At 35.9% G+C, this 16,910-nt stretch overlaps 4 protein-coding genes and 1 long non-coding RNA gene across 6 annotated transcripts in view; 1 reads left to right on the forward strand and 4 right to left on the reverse strand.

Annotated features, from left to right (window-relative positions):
• Positions 1-1,194, reverse strand: part of LOC104769499 (IRK-interacting protein-like) — a 6,933-nt gene extending 5,739 nt beyond the window's left edge. The window contains exon 1 of the mRNA XM_010493724.2: positions 773-1,194. Within this exon, the coding sequence (XP_010492026.1) occupies positions 773-1,000 (228 nt within the window). The 5' untranslated portion in view covers positions 1,001-1,194. The remainder of the gene's footprint in view (positions 1-772) is intronic.
• Positions 4,350-8,456, reverse strand: LOC104769500. The gene is made up of 18 exons (XM_010493725.2): positions 8,359-8,456; positions 8,177-8,273; positions 8,024-8,077; positions 7,889-7,929; positions 7,777-7,810; positions 7,482-7,569; positions 6,862-6,953; positions 6,683-6,757; positions 6,348-6,439; positions 6,128-6,257; positions 5,906-5,995; positions 5,686-5,751; positions 5,457-5,548; positions 5,264-5,329; positions 5,084-5,147; positions 4,905-4,993; positions 4,685-4,811; positions 4,350-4,548 (listed from the first exon to the last, which is right to left on the reverse strand). The coding sequence occupies exons 1-18, from the start codon at positions 8,415-8,417 to the stop codon at positions 4,477-4,479; spliced, it is 1,428 nt and encodes a 475-aa protein (XP_010492027.1). The 5' UTR covers positions 8,418-8,456; the 3' UTR covers positions 4,350-4,476.
• On the forward strand, positions 11,133-12,026 carry LOC104772232 (probable splicing factor 3A subunit 1). Its single transcript, XM_010496869.1, has one exon. It carries the CDS (start codon positions 11,211-11,213, stop codon positions 12,024-12,026), a length of 816 nt encoding a protein of 271 aa, XP_010495171.1. The 5' UTR covers positions 11,133-11,210.
• LOC104769501 lies at positions 12,215-14,685 on the reverse strand. 2 transcript variants are annotated; one of them, XM_010493726.2, is made up of 6 exons: positions 14,170-14,685; positions 13,610-13,828; positions 13,402-13,506; positions 13,178-13,300; positions 13,012-13,098; positions 12,215-12,896 (listed from the first exon to the last, which is right to left on the reverse strand). In XM_010493726.2, exons 1-6 carry the CDS (start codon positions 14,536-14,538, stop codon positions 12,462-12,464), a joined length of 1,338 nt encoding a protein of 445 aa, XP_010492028.1. In that variant the 5' UTR covers positions 14,539-14,685; the 3' UTR covers positions 12,215-12,461. The 2 variants fall into 2 exon arrangements, with proteins under 2 accessions (XP_010492028.1, XP_010492029.1); XM_010493727.2 differs by having other exon boundaries at positions 13,178-13,297; positions 14,170-14,684.
• The window catches only part of LOC104769502, an 807-nt gene continuing 435 nt past the window's right edge, over positions 16,539-16,910 (reverse strand). The window contains exons 2-3 of the long non-coding RNA XR_764400.2: positions 16,828-16,864; positions 16,539-16,728 (exon numbers count right to left, since the gene is read on the reverse strand). This is a non-coding gene — a long non-coding RNA (uncharacterized LOC104769502). The remainder of the gene's footprint in view (positions 16,729-16,827; positions 16,865-16,910) is intronic.

Below are 16,910 nucleotides of genomic sequence, written 5' to 3' on the forward strand. Positions count from 1 at the left end.
ATATATATATATATATGTTCAAGACTGTATTTAAATATTACATAATTTTTTAGTTAGCTAAATTTATAGTCACATATATACAATATATATATACATAAGAATTTATATTACTTATTAACACCATAATTTGACCCATTATTTGCTTAAATATTGGTTTCAAAGCCAACTAAAGAAAAACAGAAACGACCTTATTGATATTAGACCAAAACATGGGCATACAAACATAATCACTTATACAGAAGATATTTTAAAAAAATAACTTATTATTGCAACATCAACGTATGAAGGGTTTACATAAGTAGTTAATTAGAAAATATGTAATATAATAAATGTATTGGAAACAATATCAGTCAATGATAAGATTGGATGCTCAAAAGCAAGAAACAACATCTTCATAATTCATAAAAAATAAACGCCACAATTATACACATCTGAACGAAATGGTATAAACATATAGTGTATAAATAAAAGTGACAGCAAATCCCGTATATGCCTAATTAAACCGAAATAATACAAAAGAGAAAACGAAAAAGACCAAAAAAAAAACAAGAAAGTGCCAACTACACCACAACCCACGCGTTGCGTGGGGAAGCACCTAGTTATATTAAAAAAAATGTTTTTTAAAAACTCCAAAAGCTTTTGAACAAAACCCAAATTCCCATACATAATGTCGAAAAATCAATCAAGTTAGACACAAGAAAAAGTGGACAACGACATGATGGAACCAAGAAGAATGATATTGAGAAGAGAACATAGAGAGAGAGAGAGTTACAGGAGTGAAAACAGGGTAGTCATGAGCAGAGAGGTTAGGAGGGAGAGGACGAGAAGCTGGTGAAGCAGCAGCAGAAGAGGAAGAAGGGTTTCTGAGACTGTAATTATTAGAGGAAGGGCTTGACTTGTGCATTAGACTCGCTTGAAGTGCTCTCACCTTCACTCCATTTGCTATGGCCTCTTCTTTCTCTCTTACCACCTTGTTCATTCTTGTTTCAGAAGATGCCATAGTAGAACAAGAACAAGAACAAGATTAGAAGAGATGAGAGGGATGTGACACAAAAGAGAGAGAGAGAGAAGAGATAGTGAATGCGATTGTACAAGGAGAAAGGTGTGATGAGGATGATGTCTCTGTGTGTGTGAAGAAGAGAGAGAGAGAGAGAGAATCCAAAGAATGTTCTGTCTTCCTTCTCTTAAAAGGACTGATAGAAAGAACGCATGTGAAGGGCAGACACAGACCAATTTTTATGTTTACGATAATACCCCTACTTTTTTATTATATCTTTTTATTTTCTTGTCTATTTTACAACACTTTTTCCATATGATTTAATCCACCACTATGAAACATATCTCCACTGTTTTATGGTTGTTATTTGCAAATCAAAATGTTTGTCTGATACAATTATTTTCTATATATTTACTACTAGATTTATTTCCATCCAAACCTCTACTATTAAAATATATATATATATATATATATATATATATATATATATATATATGCAAGAGATCTGCTTTGTTCTTACTGGAATTCTATTAGTAAATATGTATTGTTGGTTCCTTTTTTTTTTAAAGGAAAATATATTTATGATAAATTTCATATATTTAAACTAAGAAAGTAGGAAAATATAAACTTAGGAATAAAATCTATTTATGATAAATATGTACAAGTAAGCATTAAAATTATTATACAAAAAAAATGCTAAATATTGAAAATAAGAATTTAGCTAATGGGCCGACCAGTTGTAGCTCAATGGCTAAAAAAAAGAAAATTTCAAATTCTGTGTACTTAGAAGAATTATAGTTTTGTTGACAAAAGAAAAGTCATATTCTAAAATTAAGTTTAGGGAAGGGATTTCAAAAAGGATAAATGATTAAAAAGTGTCTTTCAAAAATACAACATTGTTCATTGGAAAATACATCAAGGATCACCTCATTGTTACAAAATCTATAGCAACCAGTTAGAGACCTCAAATTAAGTCAACATCAATTTGATAATATTAGTAGTAGGTCATATCCTAGCTAGAAGAATGGGTAAACTAGAAAAAAAAAGATAGGCCATGCCTTAGTTTAAAAAAAGAAGCTAAGATGACTTTCTGACAAAATCATTTTTTGTTTAGTAGAAGATAGAATTCCTTGTGGGACTGATCATTTCTTAAGAGTTGTTTTGCAATAATGTTGTAAAGTCGAGTTGTTTACATCAGCCAAGAGAAGAAGTCAAGAAGCTAAGAACTTTTTAAATAATTTTATGATGAGAAAATCATTGTTAAGTAAGTAACTGTGCTTAACTTTCAAAACCAAACCCATATATATATAAAGTACAAATAGCCTAACCTAATAAAGTGTTTTAAAAAACCCTCCACATGCGTTAAAGCATGTAATGCCTTATAGCCTTTTCTTGCGAGAATGAACCGGGGCATTTGTCACCATTTATATAAGGTTTATCGTTTTTTTATTTAGGATGGTGATGGATTAAAAACCAAACGATTACAATATAGGTTTATCGCATGTTGTGATTGTTTATCTTTTTAATTATTTTTAAAACGACGTCGTTTTGTGCAATTTAGAGAGAAGAAAACGAAATATGCTATAACTGGGATTCGAACCACGTTCCTCATGGTAGTAATGGCTAAGGACTCCCGCCACTGTGCCACCTTAACTTTTCGTGTATCGATCGATTACGACTGTATATAACTTAATCTTGTTAACGGAAAGTTAATGTGATCATTGTCTGTTAACGAAAAATTGAAGGGCATGCCTAAAATGGCCAACTCAACGGAAAAGACAAAGATAATCTCACCATAATGACTATTTTATTATACTGTCAAACCAAACTTTGAGATTTAAAATGATATTTTGAAATTTTTTTTTCCAAATTTGAAAATTCATGTATTTTCCGTTATTTTCTCATATAAACAAGAAGAATATTTACCAAAAGCATTCATAAAACTTTATAGACAGGGTACCCACAAAAAGTCGGCCGAATTCAAACTTTTGGTTGCTTTGGTATTCTTGTTAAATTTACACTACTAGGTTTATGTGTGAATTATAAGATCAGACTCTTCGGTATTCTTCAAATCGATGCCATCGCAATGATATAACACGACTAACTTTCAAATAGAACAAAAAACTGACTAAATTTACAAATATAACACAAAATAAACACACTTAAAACCTGCCACAAATTTCTCACATTCAGCTGATGATTTAATATAACTTTAATCCTATCCACAACCTCTTTAGCGGGGAGTTTTTCCGTGGTTTGCTTATTTAAGTAATCGTATTGGTTTATTAATTTATAAGTACATATAATATTTGAAAATATTTATTGATTATAAAAATCAAAATACATGGATTTTGAAATAACATGTTTTATGCTTGGATTTGAATCTTTATAATTTTTATTTTAAATCACTAATAATGTTCTGAGCTGGAGTAATTTGAATTCCATACAATTGTTCTGAGCTAAATTTTTTTTTTTTTTTCATGTTTACATTTTGTATTCTTGATTCTTACTGTTTTTCGAAATGCAAAATAAATATAAAACAATAATAATACCTAGTGTAGAAAACAAGAATCTTATCATTCAAGAGCATTTTCAAATTTGATGATGAGTATACTCTTTTTGGAACACCCATTTAAGGGTAAATTAGAAAACAAATAGGCCACACCTTAGTTAAAAAAGCTAGGATGACTTTATGACAAAATCTTTTTTTGTTTTGTTTAGTAGAATATAGAATTCAAATTTTGTGTTATTGGTTTAGGATTTTATATCATTTCCTTCATAACAAAAGTCATGAAAACTCTTTCATCAAATAGAAAGATTTTGAAAGATTTTATGAAAGATTTTACAAGATTAGGAAACACAAATCAGCAAGATTTAAAATAACTTCCTAAACAATCTCTTATATCTTATAGAATCTCATTTTTACTTTCTAATTTTCTATGATTTTAAAAATCAGCAAGATTTTTAAAAACACAAAGTCATTAAAATTCTTTCTAAATCATTAAAATCTATTTGACCAACCTCTCTTGTTACTCTATCATCATGTTTTCTTATGGTATGGTGCAAAGCTATGCTATTCAAGAGCATTTTCAAATGTGATGAGTATACTCTTTTTGGAAGATCAAGTGCTGGAAGTTTTCGGGGGTAACATGATGATTCCAACATTACAAGCTTCTTCCCATCATAATATAAATCAACTACATTAATAATGTGTATTCCACTTATTGCTTTACACTAACTCGGCAACATCAGTGTTAGTTGTTTTGATTCGTACTGTTTATTGGACATAAATTTTGCAAAATATATATAAAACAATGATAAAAGAACAAGAATCTTATCATTCAGGAGCATTTTCAATGTGATGATGAGTATACTCTTTTTGGAACACCCATTTTTAACCAAAACTTATATTATTCATACATAATCTCGTGGATGGTTTCTATGTTACAACAGCCTAAGCTCAGTCCAGCTCGTAGATGTTACAATTCACCTTCTACAGTTTCTGATGTAGATGAGCAATGCCTCTGCGCTATCAGCAGCAAAGACGAATTCTGCAGAATCACCATTTCCTTTCAGATTGTGACTTTATCTTTATTTGACACTTTTGTCTTAGTATGATGCAGAATGCCAAATAATGTTCATCAAGACTAAAATTACTTGAAAGATAATTAAAGCAAATTTGAATACCTGAGTTCCAGCTACGATCATACCGTTGAGAGGATGTGCAGCACAACCTGTGACAGTTTCAGACAATGAAACAAACTTGTTACTGTGATTACACTTGTCTCTCTTCTCATTTCTCTGTGAATCCTCACTGCAAACAATATATTAGCAATATCAGGAATGTAGCCATGAAGTTTACAGAGAGCGTAAGATATATATCGGGAGTTTTCAAGAAATCCCTTACTCGTAGTCAACGTGACAAGGAGACCTGGAGCTTGGATGAAAATCAAGAACATGAATCCCTTTCTCGCTCATGGACCCAACCACATAAATCTGCAATATGAATCATATAACTTCGTATAGAATAAGCCAACTAAGATCAGAAAATCTTCACTTATGATTGTTACAAACTGCAGGGCTTACAGATGATGCTGGCAGCCATGATGGTTTCCGCAATATTAAATCAGCTGAACTGTTGGAACCATCCCTAAAGAACCAAAATCCAATACTCTTAAAGCTTCTTTTTTTCCCAATTGTTGATCAATTTAAATGCTTCTTGTTACAAATTAAGCGTGAAGTTCTTGAGTTTGCTTATTAACTTACAACCAAGCTGGAGGAGGACAATGTACATGAGTGACTTCAGATTTATATATGTCAAGAACACCGGACCTGCACTAGAGATATCCACCAAAGGAAAAATGATAAATGGTATAAAATCAACGAAACAAGATGAAAGTGATATTTTGTTTAATCGTTTTTCCAAAATGAAATGAGCTGTTATGAAAGAATGACTTACCAACCATCGTCAAGGTGAAATGCAAGTTGATGAGGAGATGATGGGTTTACATCGATGGAATGGATTTCCTTGGGAACAATTTCTGACTGTGCCTGCAAAGGATTTCAATTTGAGATTCAAACTGTTTCGAGGCCACATTACAAATTCTCATTAATAAAAACCAAAGAGGCAGAACAAGGTTGCTTGAAAGATGGCACAAACGAGATACAAAACAAAAGACAGAACTTACCTTAAGAGATGGAATCTTCTGCAGCATCGGTGCAAGATGTAGAGATGCTAAAGGCAAGTGGCTCATCTAAACATTACCAATGTTAAAACGTGATAAAAAGAATACATGTTTTGCAGAGCCAGAGAACACGAGAATGAAGGTAAATTCATGTAGATGTTACAGATGAAATATAGTAATATACTGTCATAGCCAATTCCAGCTCGCCCCTTGTAAGACTTACATCTTTGCGGCTCTGAAAAGCAGAAGAGCTTCTTCCGCCACGAAGGTCCCATATATGAATGATTCCTTCTTTACCAGCTCCAAAAATAGTCTTACATAGAGATGAAAGAAACTCAGTCTAAAACTTTGAGGCCTAACTGAATTTGAAACCAAAGTCTTACACTGCAATTTCAATGACCAGAAGAACTTTACTGGGCTTGGAGATATCTTATTTTATGATTACCTGATTATCCACATATATCTGAATACTCTTGATTGAATCATATCTGTCTGTTGAAAGTTCAATGCATGGTGACACGCCTGCTCTTCTATCCCACACATGAACCATACCAAGTGTATCTGGAGAAAATATTCTGCAATAAAGAACAAATTCAGAAAAATTGCTGAAAAAAGTAGGTACAAAAGAAGCTATAATTTTGTTTCCATCCCAGGGAGCTACAAACCTTGAATCGTCATCAGTACTAATGGCAACATCAGATAAACCTCTAAGAATTTTGCGGCCAATAATCGAGAGCTTCTGTCTAGTTTGCAATTCCTGAATCACAATTAAAACGACAACTGAAATGTGGGTGGAAAGATATGAATATTTAGCCTAAGATAGAAATACGGCGATACATCTGTGTTCATGTTTTAAATATATAAAACATAAACTGAGCTTACAAGAAGACAACCCTAAGTGATGACGATGCGGTCATATTGGTTTGAACCAGAAACAGTTGTCAAAACCCCATATAACTGATATCCATGTGATCTCAAAGTCATATGTTTTAAATCATACCTCAGTTGGTTTGGGAGACATGTAACTGATATCAAAGATAAGCACTTTATCATGTTTCCTCGATGTGCAAGCTACCTATAGGAATTTTAATTGGTCAATAAAAATGTTTTTCAAATGAAGTTTTAGAGTTAAGATGTCAGATGGGCATTGTTATTGATTATTGAGTATTGAGCACATACCTCATTCTGGTTTGAAGGATTCCATCTAGCGACATCGAAACCCAGACGAAAAGACGAATGCACAACATGCTTAGTTTCATCTTCCGCAGAACCTATTATTGACGACTCAGTAAATTACTCATTCAAAACTGTAATGAACAAAGGTACAAAAAATTGTATAAGAAGCATAATTATGAACAAACAAACTATATAAGGTATGATCCAGCAACATCATGACGATGTGAACAAACAAACTCATATAGACTCAAGTTAAAAAATTCCACTGAAAACTGATATTCAAAAAATGTGAACTTTATTCTCTGGTACAAGACACTTAAGTATACAGAGTAATTAAGACTATGAAGGTTGTTTAAGACTTTAGAGTTGCCAAAAAAAAAAACTTCACAAATATTGAGGAGTTGTGTACCATGCCAACATAGATATAAAGTTCAAAATTATAATACCAGCCACACTTGGGTGAGGGTTTGGGCATTTGGCTGCAATCTATTTGAATAATTGGAGTGAATGCTTAAAATAGAATTCATTCCAGCTCAGAACCAAAGAGAGAAGCAAAGCTTTTCAAATAAAGAGACACATGTACGTTAATAATAAAACAAAATGAGCAGAGTTCAAAGCTTCACCTGGGCCAACCTTACTCTGGCAATATAGAGTCTCAAAGTCATGCACCGTCAAGCATCCTGATTCTGTGACAGACACTATGTATATACCCTGGAAACAACACTTTTAACCTAAGAAATGGTAACAAGAAAATCCGAAGGAGTTGAAACAGAAGGCAAAAAAAACACACACACACACACAAAGACTAGAGACATCTTATCTCTCAAGAGTAAACAGACATAGATCAGAAAATGAGTAAATGAAATTGGACATCCACGGTAAACAAGACTCTAAAGGTCTTGCTGAGGGAGGACTCACCTGGTTATCAAACTCAATCCCTGCAACGCCTCGCCTAGGAACCACATAGGAAAGAGTCAGAGCGAAAGACCAATTGAAAGCTATGTAAGTGGTAGCAACAAGAGAGTCTTACATTGGAGGTGTTGAGGAATGCTGGTGGTGGATCTCCACCATCTGACATAAACAAAACTCTTAGCTCTCAGACAAAAATACTCCACAAATTAATTAAAAACAAAATTAATTTTACAAAAAAAAAAAAAAAACGTACATGGGTTCGACATGGCTCGTCGTTCACATGATAAAGATGTGAAAATTTCCCAATCTTGGCCACAAGAAACAAAATTCACCAAAAATGTCAATCTAACAAAGAGTTTAATCTCATCTCAGGATAAAGCAAAAAAATTCGAGGATAAAGTAAAACCTCCGAGTAGGAATGAGCAACGAGAGTATAGAGTTCGTGTCGATAAGCTGACTCTAATCGTCCGTTCAATTCGATTAAAGATCGTTTCCATGGCCGCCTTCGATAGAAATTAAACAGAAGAAAACGCCAATTTTACTAACAAAGAAGATAAGGGGAGAAAAATCCCTAGTAGATCGAATTACCTGACTGTAGTTTTAGAATTTTCCGGCGACGATTCCGGCGAAACCAAGTATTTCTCCATTGATTTGCCCCTCCGACCAACTTTTAATTTTCCCGCCACAGTGAGTGTGTAAAAAGGAGGGAGACCGAGACACTAACCTAAACCCATTTATCTTTAAAAATATACTATAAGCCCATTTAGAAAAGGCCCATTTGTAAAGGCCCATTATTCGTGTCTCCTTGACTTCCAAGCTTTAGGTCTCGAAGTCGTTCGTTCTCAGCTTTCTTCTCGATCTCACGGCAGTTCTTGTTGCGGCGCTGTTCGTTCTCGTCTCAGGTATGGTGCTTCTTATCTTTCTCTTTGTGGTTTTTTTTTTTCCTACCATCTCTTTAATTTCTCTCTCTCAGTATTTAATTTCTGCCTTGATTAACCTTGAAATTTAGACCTAAATCAATCTGATTTTTAGGGTTTCTTATGATTTGATATTCATGATTTTCTGAATTTGATTTGAATGTTTTCTTATGTTTTTCCGGTTGCAGGAAAATATGTCCAGTTCAAACCAAGCTCCGGAGGATGTAGCAATCACTGAGCCACCTCCAAAAATCAGAATTTTTATAGAGAATATTGCATAGATGGTTTCCAAACTGGGCATCGAGATGGAGAGGAAGGTCTTGTTGGTTGAGAACATCAGACGACCCTTATCACGCAAATTACCAGCTCAAGCTTACTGAATACCGAGCTCGGAATCAAGAAGATGGATCAGCTCAGTATGTCCAACCTGATGCTCCAGCTACTCATGATGAGTCTGTTCGTGTTGTTATGGTCCCTCCATTATCGGCCCTGGGTTACCCTCTAGCATCTCACAGGTTTTCATTGAAACCTCCCGAAGGGCTCACGCTCTTGCAACTTGGTATCATTAAGCTCACAGCTCAGTTTGTTGCTCGGTATGGGATGGTTTTTTTGGCGGAATTGGTGAAGAGAGTGAGTACGAACCCTCAGTTTGAGTTTATGAAGGAAACTGATGGCAGGCGTGAGTATTTTACACACCTCGTTGTTGCTTATAAGAGAGTATTAAGCGAGAGTTATGCTGCTTTTATGGATACCCCCCTTAAGCGTATGGAGACCCTTCTTAAGGGTTTTTTCGATCAACTTCAATCGGATTTGCATGCATTCGTGGGTGGTGTTGACTATTTTACTCGCATGGAGAATGGAGATTCTTCTGCTTACGTGCCACCAACTGCTCAACACTTTTCAATGATGTCGTTGAACCCACCGCCACAAATGGAGCCGCCTGGTATGCCTTTAAAGTTGTCCAGTAGTTCGACGCAGAGTGATTTGCAACCGGAGCAAAACTTTTTAAACCAAGCTCCGGCGGTTGTAAGAACATTAAGCCACGTCCAGATGTCGCAATTACCATTGAGAAAACGGCACTTTTGGTTTCCATAGAGGGGTTAGAGATTGAGAGGCTGATCAGGGACTGTAATGTGGGTGTTACAAGATTCGGCTTCTTGAATCGCTCACACCCTTGTCACGCAATTTACCAGAACAAGCTTAGTGAATACCGTGAGTGTGTAGGTAATAATAATGCACTAGCCGATCACGTGACTCGTCGATCCCTGGATTGGGGTAAGGAACCCAGTGATATTGCATTAGTTAGACCTCTTGAAGGGATCACGCCCAAGGAACTTGGTATTATGAAGCTCACAGCGCTTTTTGTGGTGCGGTATAAGAGTCTTTTCTTGGTCGAATTGTTGCGGAGAGTGGAAATGAATCCTCACTTTGAGTTTATGAGGGACAGTGATGGTACCAGGTTCTGTTTTTACCTTCCGCTTATTCGTGCGTATGGGACTGTATTACTGCCGTCCCAGAAGACGAGGAAAGAGAGGACTGTGTTTACGGAGACCGTTATTAATGAGGGGGGTGGTGCGTTTACGGAGACCGTTCTTAATGGTTTTTTCGAGCTTGTGGAGATGGCTATGAATGATGTGCATACTTTTGTGGTTGGTGTTGACTATTTTGGTCTCATGGAAGAATGATAAGTCTTGTATGGGGATGATGCGACCACCACAGGCAAACACACAAAAGTTGGACGAGTACGACTTTGTGTAGAAGACCCTGTTTCTTGCGTCCTGTAATGTTTTATCCAGTCTTTGAGTTTTTTTTGTCTTAATTTTCTCTCGCCTTCATTAGTTAGTCCATACTCCATAGTTAACTAAAAAGGGGAGATACTCCATTTTTTTAGAAAATATATTGACAATGCAAAGCTAATGAATGATTCAGTTTGCGGAAAAATAAAATGAATATTTTCATCTCCTTTCTATCAAATTAAATTCGGTTTAAGAAATTATAATGGACCGATCAACATTGGAAAAACACTACTAATTGAATCCTCAGTTGTTTATAGTTATTCACAAGAGGAACTATATATCTCGTTTCTGTTGCAGCAGCACATTATTATTACCTTGTCAAACACGTCTTAGGAATCCTAATTACATTAGGCTTGTTACAAGAGGAACTATAACTCTGTTTTCTATTTTATTCTTTTTTGTTGGTATTTCTTTATGTTTTCAGTTTTCTGTCTCTTCATAGTTTTTCCCTTTTATTTTGGATTAGGAATCCTAATTACATTAGGTTTGGGTAGTGTTAACGCTTCTCTATAAATATAGACCTTCAACTCCAATGCTTGTAAATTAAGAATAACCACACCCTTCCGCTTCACGAGTTTCGTTTTACTTCCAAGATCTAGGTTTCGAAGTCGTTGGTTTCTCCACTTCCTTTCGACCACACAGCTGTTCTCGCAGCAGGGGTGTTCCTTCCCGGCTGAGGGTACGTTGCTTCTTATCTCTCCCGTCCCCAAAACCCTAAGTAGAAAGAATGTTCACTTCGACAAACCAAGCTCCGGCGGATATAGCTATCATCGAGCCACCTCCAGAGATCAGAAGCTCTGTTAAGAAAACTGCACTTTTGGTTTCCTGGAAAGTGGCGGAGATAGAGAGGAAGATCATGGCCATTAGTAAGGATACTGAAGATTTCAACTTTCTGAGGAAGTCAGATCCTTATCACGCATTTTACCAGAACATGCTTGCTGAATACCGTGCTCTGAATCAATATATAGATGGACCTGATCCTTTAGCTAACTTAAAAGGTGATGCACAACCTCGGCCACCAGCTACTCTCCCTGAAGGATTCAGTACTCAAAAGGAGCTTTCTACTGTTGACCTCACAGCCAAGTATGTGGCACGGTATGGAGTGGATTTTTGGTTACATTTGTATAGGAAAGAGCATATGAACCCTCAGTTTGAGTTTCTGACGCCAGCTGATAGCAAGTTCGAGTATTTCGATCAGGTTGCTGTTTCGTCGTCGGAATTCATAAAGCGTTCTGAAAAGCTGACTAGTGCTCGTATGGAGATTGTAATCGAGGGCTTTTTCTATTATCTTCATCGTTTAGAGGAATTGCGGATTCAGAAGGAGGGAATGGAAAAAGCTCCGGACAAGATTAAGTTGTCTGCTTCTGTTGGTGGTGGTGATGGTCGCTTTGCTCACATCAAGGACGAAGATTTGCCACTACTTAAACATCCTATGACGTGGAAGAACTTTCTATCAGAAACAGAAAGGCAGCCTGCTATGCTTCCACTGGGATCTCAGCTTGCTCTTCTTCAAGTTCAGCAGGAGCAGCAGGAGAAGTCCTAACACTGTACATCTTCTTGTGAGAACGCAGGGAGTTGCTTTTTTCAATCTCTTTTAACTCTTTCTTTGTTTAAAATAAATTGACTCAAGTTTGCTTATGACTTAACGCTGTCATCTTAAAAATCTCTTTTCTTTTAATATTATGTGATGCTTATGTTTCATGCATGCCTCCTTAAAAATTCCTACAAGCATTTTAACCCAACTGAGAGCAAAAGGTATATTATACTTTTAGCTACAACCTTTAGATTCCGAAACACCTACTTACAGTAACATCTGGCCGCTGGTACTTGTAACAGATCCACTCATAACTAACTGAATCAGTTTTAAATTTGAACATAACAGTGGATCTCTTGTTTACTTTTTAAGTCCTATTCAATGGTTTCTTTTCTTCTCAGAACTGGAACTGGAACTTGATACTTACCAGCAGACCAATACTTACTAAACCCATCTCTTATGCAAACCAGATGAATCTCTTGGAGTAGCCTGCATTGGCCTTCTAGGTTTCTTTGAATCACTTGTAGAGGAACCCCTTTTAATCCTAGTAGAGGAAGAAACTGAAACAGGCTTACGGGTAGTCGATGGACTAACTACTGAAGGCGGCTTTACAGATTTCACAAGTGACGTCGAGGATTTAGCTGGAGCTGAGTTATGGATTTGTCCCACAGCTTTGAGTTGTTCCTCCTTTATGAAATCAACTGGAGCCTCCATCACAGCTCGCTGGGGTGTGTCTACAGTAGGTTCCGAATCAGAGGATGAAGAAGTTGTAAGAAGATCCATATCATAAAGAAGATTGTCCATTCTCATTGGGAATTCATGGGTATTTGAGACTGCAGCTGAATAGGAGGACCTCCGGAGCTTAGTGAGCTGTGTGACCTGCGCGTTTCACAATGTATGGAAGGTATCATATACAATGATCTACCAGGAACATTTCAGGATGAAAATCGAAAGCAAGGCTCTGGAACTTGTAAAGGTTGGTTAAGTTTATCACCTTTTCTTCTAACACCAGCACGTCTCTCTTGAGCTTCTTAATTATTGTCTTCTTCCTGCGAATAATCTCTTCAAGCTCCGTTTCTCGCTGTTAAAGAAAGAAGAAACATAAGTCATACGAAGAAATTTGAAGGGAGTTTGAAAAAAGTCTAGGATGCCACGGTTACTTTTGAGCCAGCTTTGGTGGTCGATTGAAGAAATGAAGTTAAGTCCTTTATTGTTGCATCTTTCTCTTGACACTCCTTTCTGAGGGAAAGCATGTCTTGGTCGAGTGAAAGATTATCAAACTGCTATACACATTAAAACCAAATGATCTGTGTCATTAGCAACAAAACCAACCAAGATCCAACACAAAGATTGTTTCACCAAAATTAACATGTTCTTAACATACATGGTTCTCTGCAGCAGAAGTGACACTGGAACACCAATCTGACATGTAAGACATACGCCTTTCCTCTGGCTCTGCGTCAATCACCAGATTTGTTGGAACTTTATCCTATACAGTAGAACCAACCAGTGAGAAGTTGAGAAACATAATCAATAGAAATAATGATACTCAGTGATTTCAATGATTGCCATCAATGTACACAGACACACACCTGTATAACAGGAGGTGATGAGTGATGATGTTGATCACATAGCCAGCAGCCACAATCCACGAAATTAATCCTCTCAGATCCAAACTTTTCTTTTAAAGTTGGTTGTAGATCATCATCATGAACTGAGACCTTGGTTCCAGTTCCTGACTGATCCTTAACAAGATTTAGCTGTTGACACAAATCGTCAAGCTTTTGTTGCATGCTTGTAAGAACCTGATCCTGAAACAAAAAAAATCCACACTTTCAGCTAAACAACACACCAACTTTACAGTAAGCATATCTCTTAAGTATTCAAACACACAAAAAGGTTGAAGACTTCATCAGTGAGACCATAGTGAAGTCAACACTTGAGATCTAGAGACATAAATTGTATGATTTAAACCATAATGTGTGAAATTCAAAAACAAGTAACGGAAATTGAAAGCATAATTGAACAAGATTATGAACTAAAAGCAAAGTGCTTTAAATTAAACAATCCGAAAAAAATGCTAAATTTTTAAAGTAAAATTGTTCAAAGTAACGAAATTTATCAAATCCCAAGTAGTTAAATTAATACGAACCCTAAGATCAACAGATTTCTGGAGCTGACGAATCAAACCATTCTTCTTAGACTCAGAGGCGGCGACACCAATGACGGCCACAATCAGGAACCTCTGGTAAGGAGTGAAGAGCTCCCACGCGAGGGTTTCGTCTCGGCTCAATCCGCCGCCGATTGACCGAGCGGAGCTTGCTTCATCGGAATTGACGAGTAGACCTTGGAGAGAGATGTAAGCTAGACGGCGAGACGATTGCAGAGGCTGGCAAGGACGACGGGTGAAGTGAGTAGAGAGAGGAGGCGGAACGAGAGAAGAGGAGAAAGGGGAGAGATGGACTGAAGCGGGCGGAATTGGGTAAGACCCGGGATCCGGATCTGAACCGGGTTCATCCATGGGAGAAGATGAGGAGGAATCAACGAGGTTTGAGAGATTTTCAATTTTGAGACTTTTTTTTTTTTTTGGGGGTTTTGGAAGTTTCTGTGATTTCAAAAGTTGAGATTTTTTTTTCCCCCCCGTAAGGAAGGTGAAGCGATTCAAGGGTTAACGTTGAGTGTGTGTGTGTGAGCATCATCATCATCATCATCTCCTTGTCCCTGCCTGGGTCTACTTTACTACACCTTTTTGTTTTGTTTTGTTATTTGAGTATATCAATCTCTGTCTGTGTAAGCCACGTATGTTTGTTTACTCTTATTTGGTTAAATCACCTTTTTAGTGTCTAGTAATTTTTCTATTACAGTTTTGATTTTTAAACTGTAGAAAAAATTACCAATTGAACTTTGATTTTATCCAAAAGCATGTGTACTATGTTTCTTCTAATCATCTTTTTTTTTTTTTTTATATTGTTTTCAATCACGGTTAATCGAATAGTTTCATGTCGAAATTCAAACATGGATCATGGATGATGGATTTGTCCGAAAATATTTGTGACAGTCTGAAAATTCTGGCTTTTCCTCTAGTTAATAATTAGTGGATCTATCACAGTTTAAGAATGATATCAGCTCAACATATATATTAGAACGGTTCACTTCTGATCCCAACTTTATGCGGCTGTCCTTAAGATTTGCATACCAAGTGCAAAAAGAAGAACGTTTCACACTTCTCCTTTTATTTGGGTGTTTTCTTCAGATGTCTTCTTGTTTATCTGCCTTGATTATCAAACCATCATCAATGAGATTCCTCGAACCATTACAGATTATGAATTTAGGATATAAGTTGTGGCCACTTCAAGGCAATGTTTAGAAATCTGGACGGACCACGCTCGTCAGATCAGTAAAGCCGCGGATACATGCACCCAATAATTTCGTCTGTACAGACTTTCAAAACCAATACATGCATCATGAAAGCATCTTTTAAAATCCAAAGCTCCTTACATGTATTTCAAAACAGCTTGGTTAGTAAGTGTAAAACTTTAACAATATGTAACTTTATTTAATGTATTTCTTGTTTTTGTATATTGTAGTCTGACGTTAAGTTTCATTCAAATTTCAATTAGTTTAATTTCGTAGTAATGTTTTCAAATTGTTTAATTACATTTTTCAGAGTACATCACTACATCAGTTTGTGTCTTTACCGTCAAGATAAATACAATTTGTCAAGTGGCTTTTATTGTAGTCAAATAATAGCCTAAAATAAACCAGAAGTTGTGTATATATGTTCAATTAATTAGGGGTACTTAACCCATAACATAGTTTAGTTAAGTGGGCCTGTGTCCAATATTGGTGATGAACTGTGCATGGGTCGTGTCTTTCATAAGAATGAAAGATATATAGATATTACCATAACTCCATAAGTTTTACAACTGTGTTTTTAGCTGTAAATTAACCTTCATTTGAATATATCACACACTATAAGCAACTCTGTATTAGTTGGTAATCTGCAACTCTGTATTAGTTGATAATCTGCAACTCTGCAAGGGTGTGAATGAACTATAGTTTTTTGAGATGGAATCAGTCTAAATGCATCTTGATTGAAGATCTCTATGATCTGTCATTGAACACACATTTCACATTTCGAAGAGCAAGGACGGACACTGTGAAAGTTTCTGATAGATGACTCTATAACACAAAACAAAATGAACACACTCAGATCTAGATTACAAAATGAACACACTCAGATCTAGATTAGTACAATTAATGGAGGATTTTGGGAGAACAGTGAAAACTAAACGGCATAGCTTCTCTATTGTGTGAAAGAAGAAAGAGAAAGAAGAGAGAGAAACTCGAATTGAGCCCTTTTAGAAACCAATTTGAAGTAGAGAAAGAAGAATTTAAAAAAATCTTCACTTGGAATAATAATTAAACATTTTCTAAAGGTGCCAAAAATTTATAACGTGATCAAAGTGGTGTCAAGTGCATAATCCATAAAACGTCCTTAATAAGTTGTCTTTTAAAAGAAGAGCACAACAAGTAAGTACTATATTTATCTCAAACCAACTAAAACAAACATATTAACCTTAGCAAAGTCCAAAACATAATTCTAAAAGAAGAGACGGATTGAGGTAGAAGCAATGACACCTACGGAAGCGAAAATCATGAGACTGATCCCAAGTACCTCGCCATTTAGCTTGCGGATAGCTACTTGTGCCTGAAATAATCATCAAATGTTATGTTCAAATAAACAAATAGTGGAAAAACAATATATATATATATATATATATGTGTATAAACAAGGTTAAGATCATACCTCCTTTAGCTGATTATGTACAACCCTCAAATTTTCGCTGTAAAGTAAGAAAAAAATTAGTTTAGAATTACTTAAAACAAATT

This window comes from Camelina sativa, chromosome 20, assembly GCF_000633955.1.
Source record: "Camelina sativa cultivar DH55 chromosome 20, Cs, whole genome shotgun sequence".
Taxonomy (NCBI): domain Eukaryota; kingdom Viridiplantae; phylum Streptophyta; class Magnoliopsida; order Brassicales; family Brassicaceae; genus Camelina; species Camelina sativa.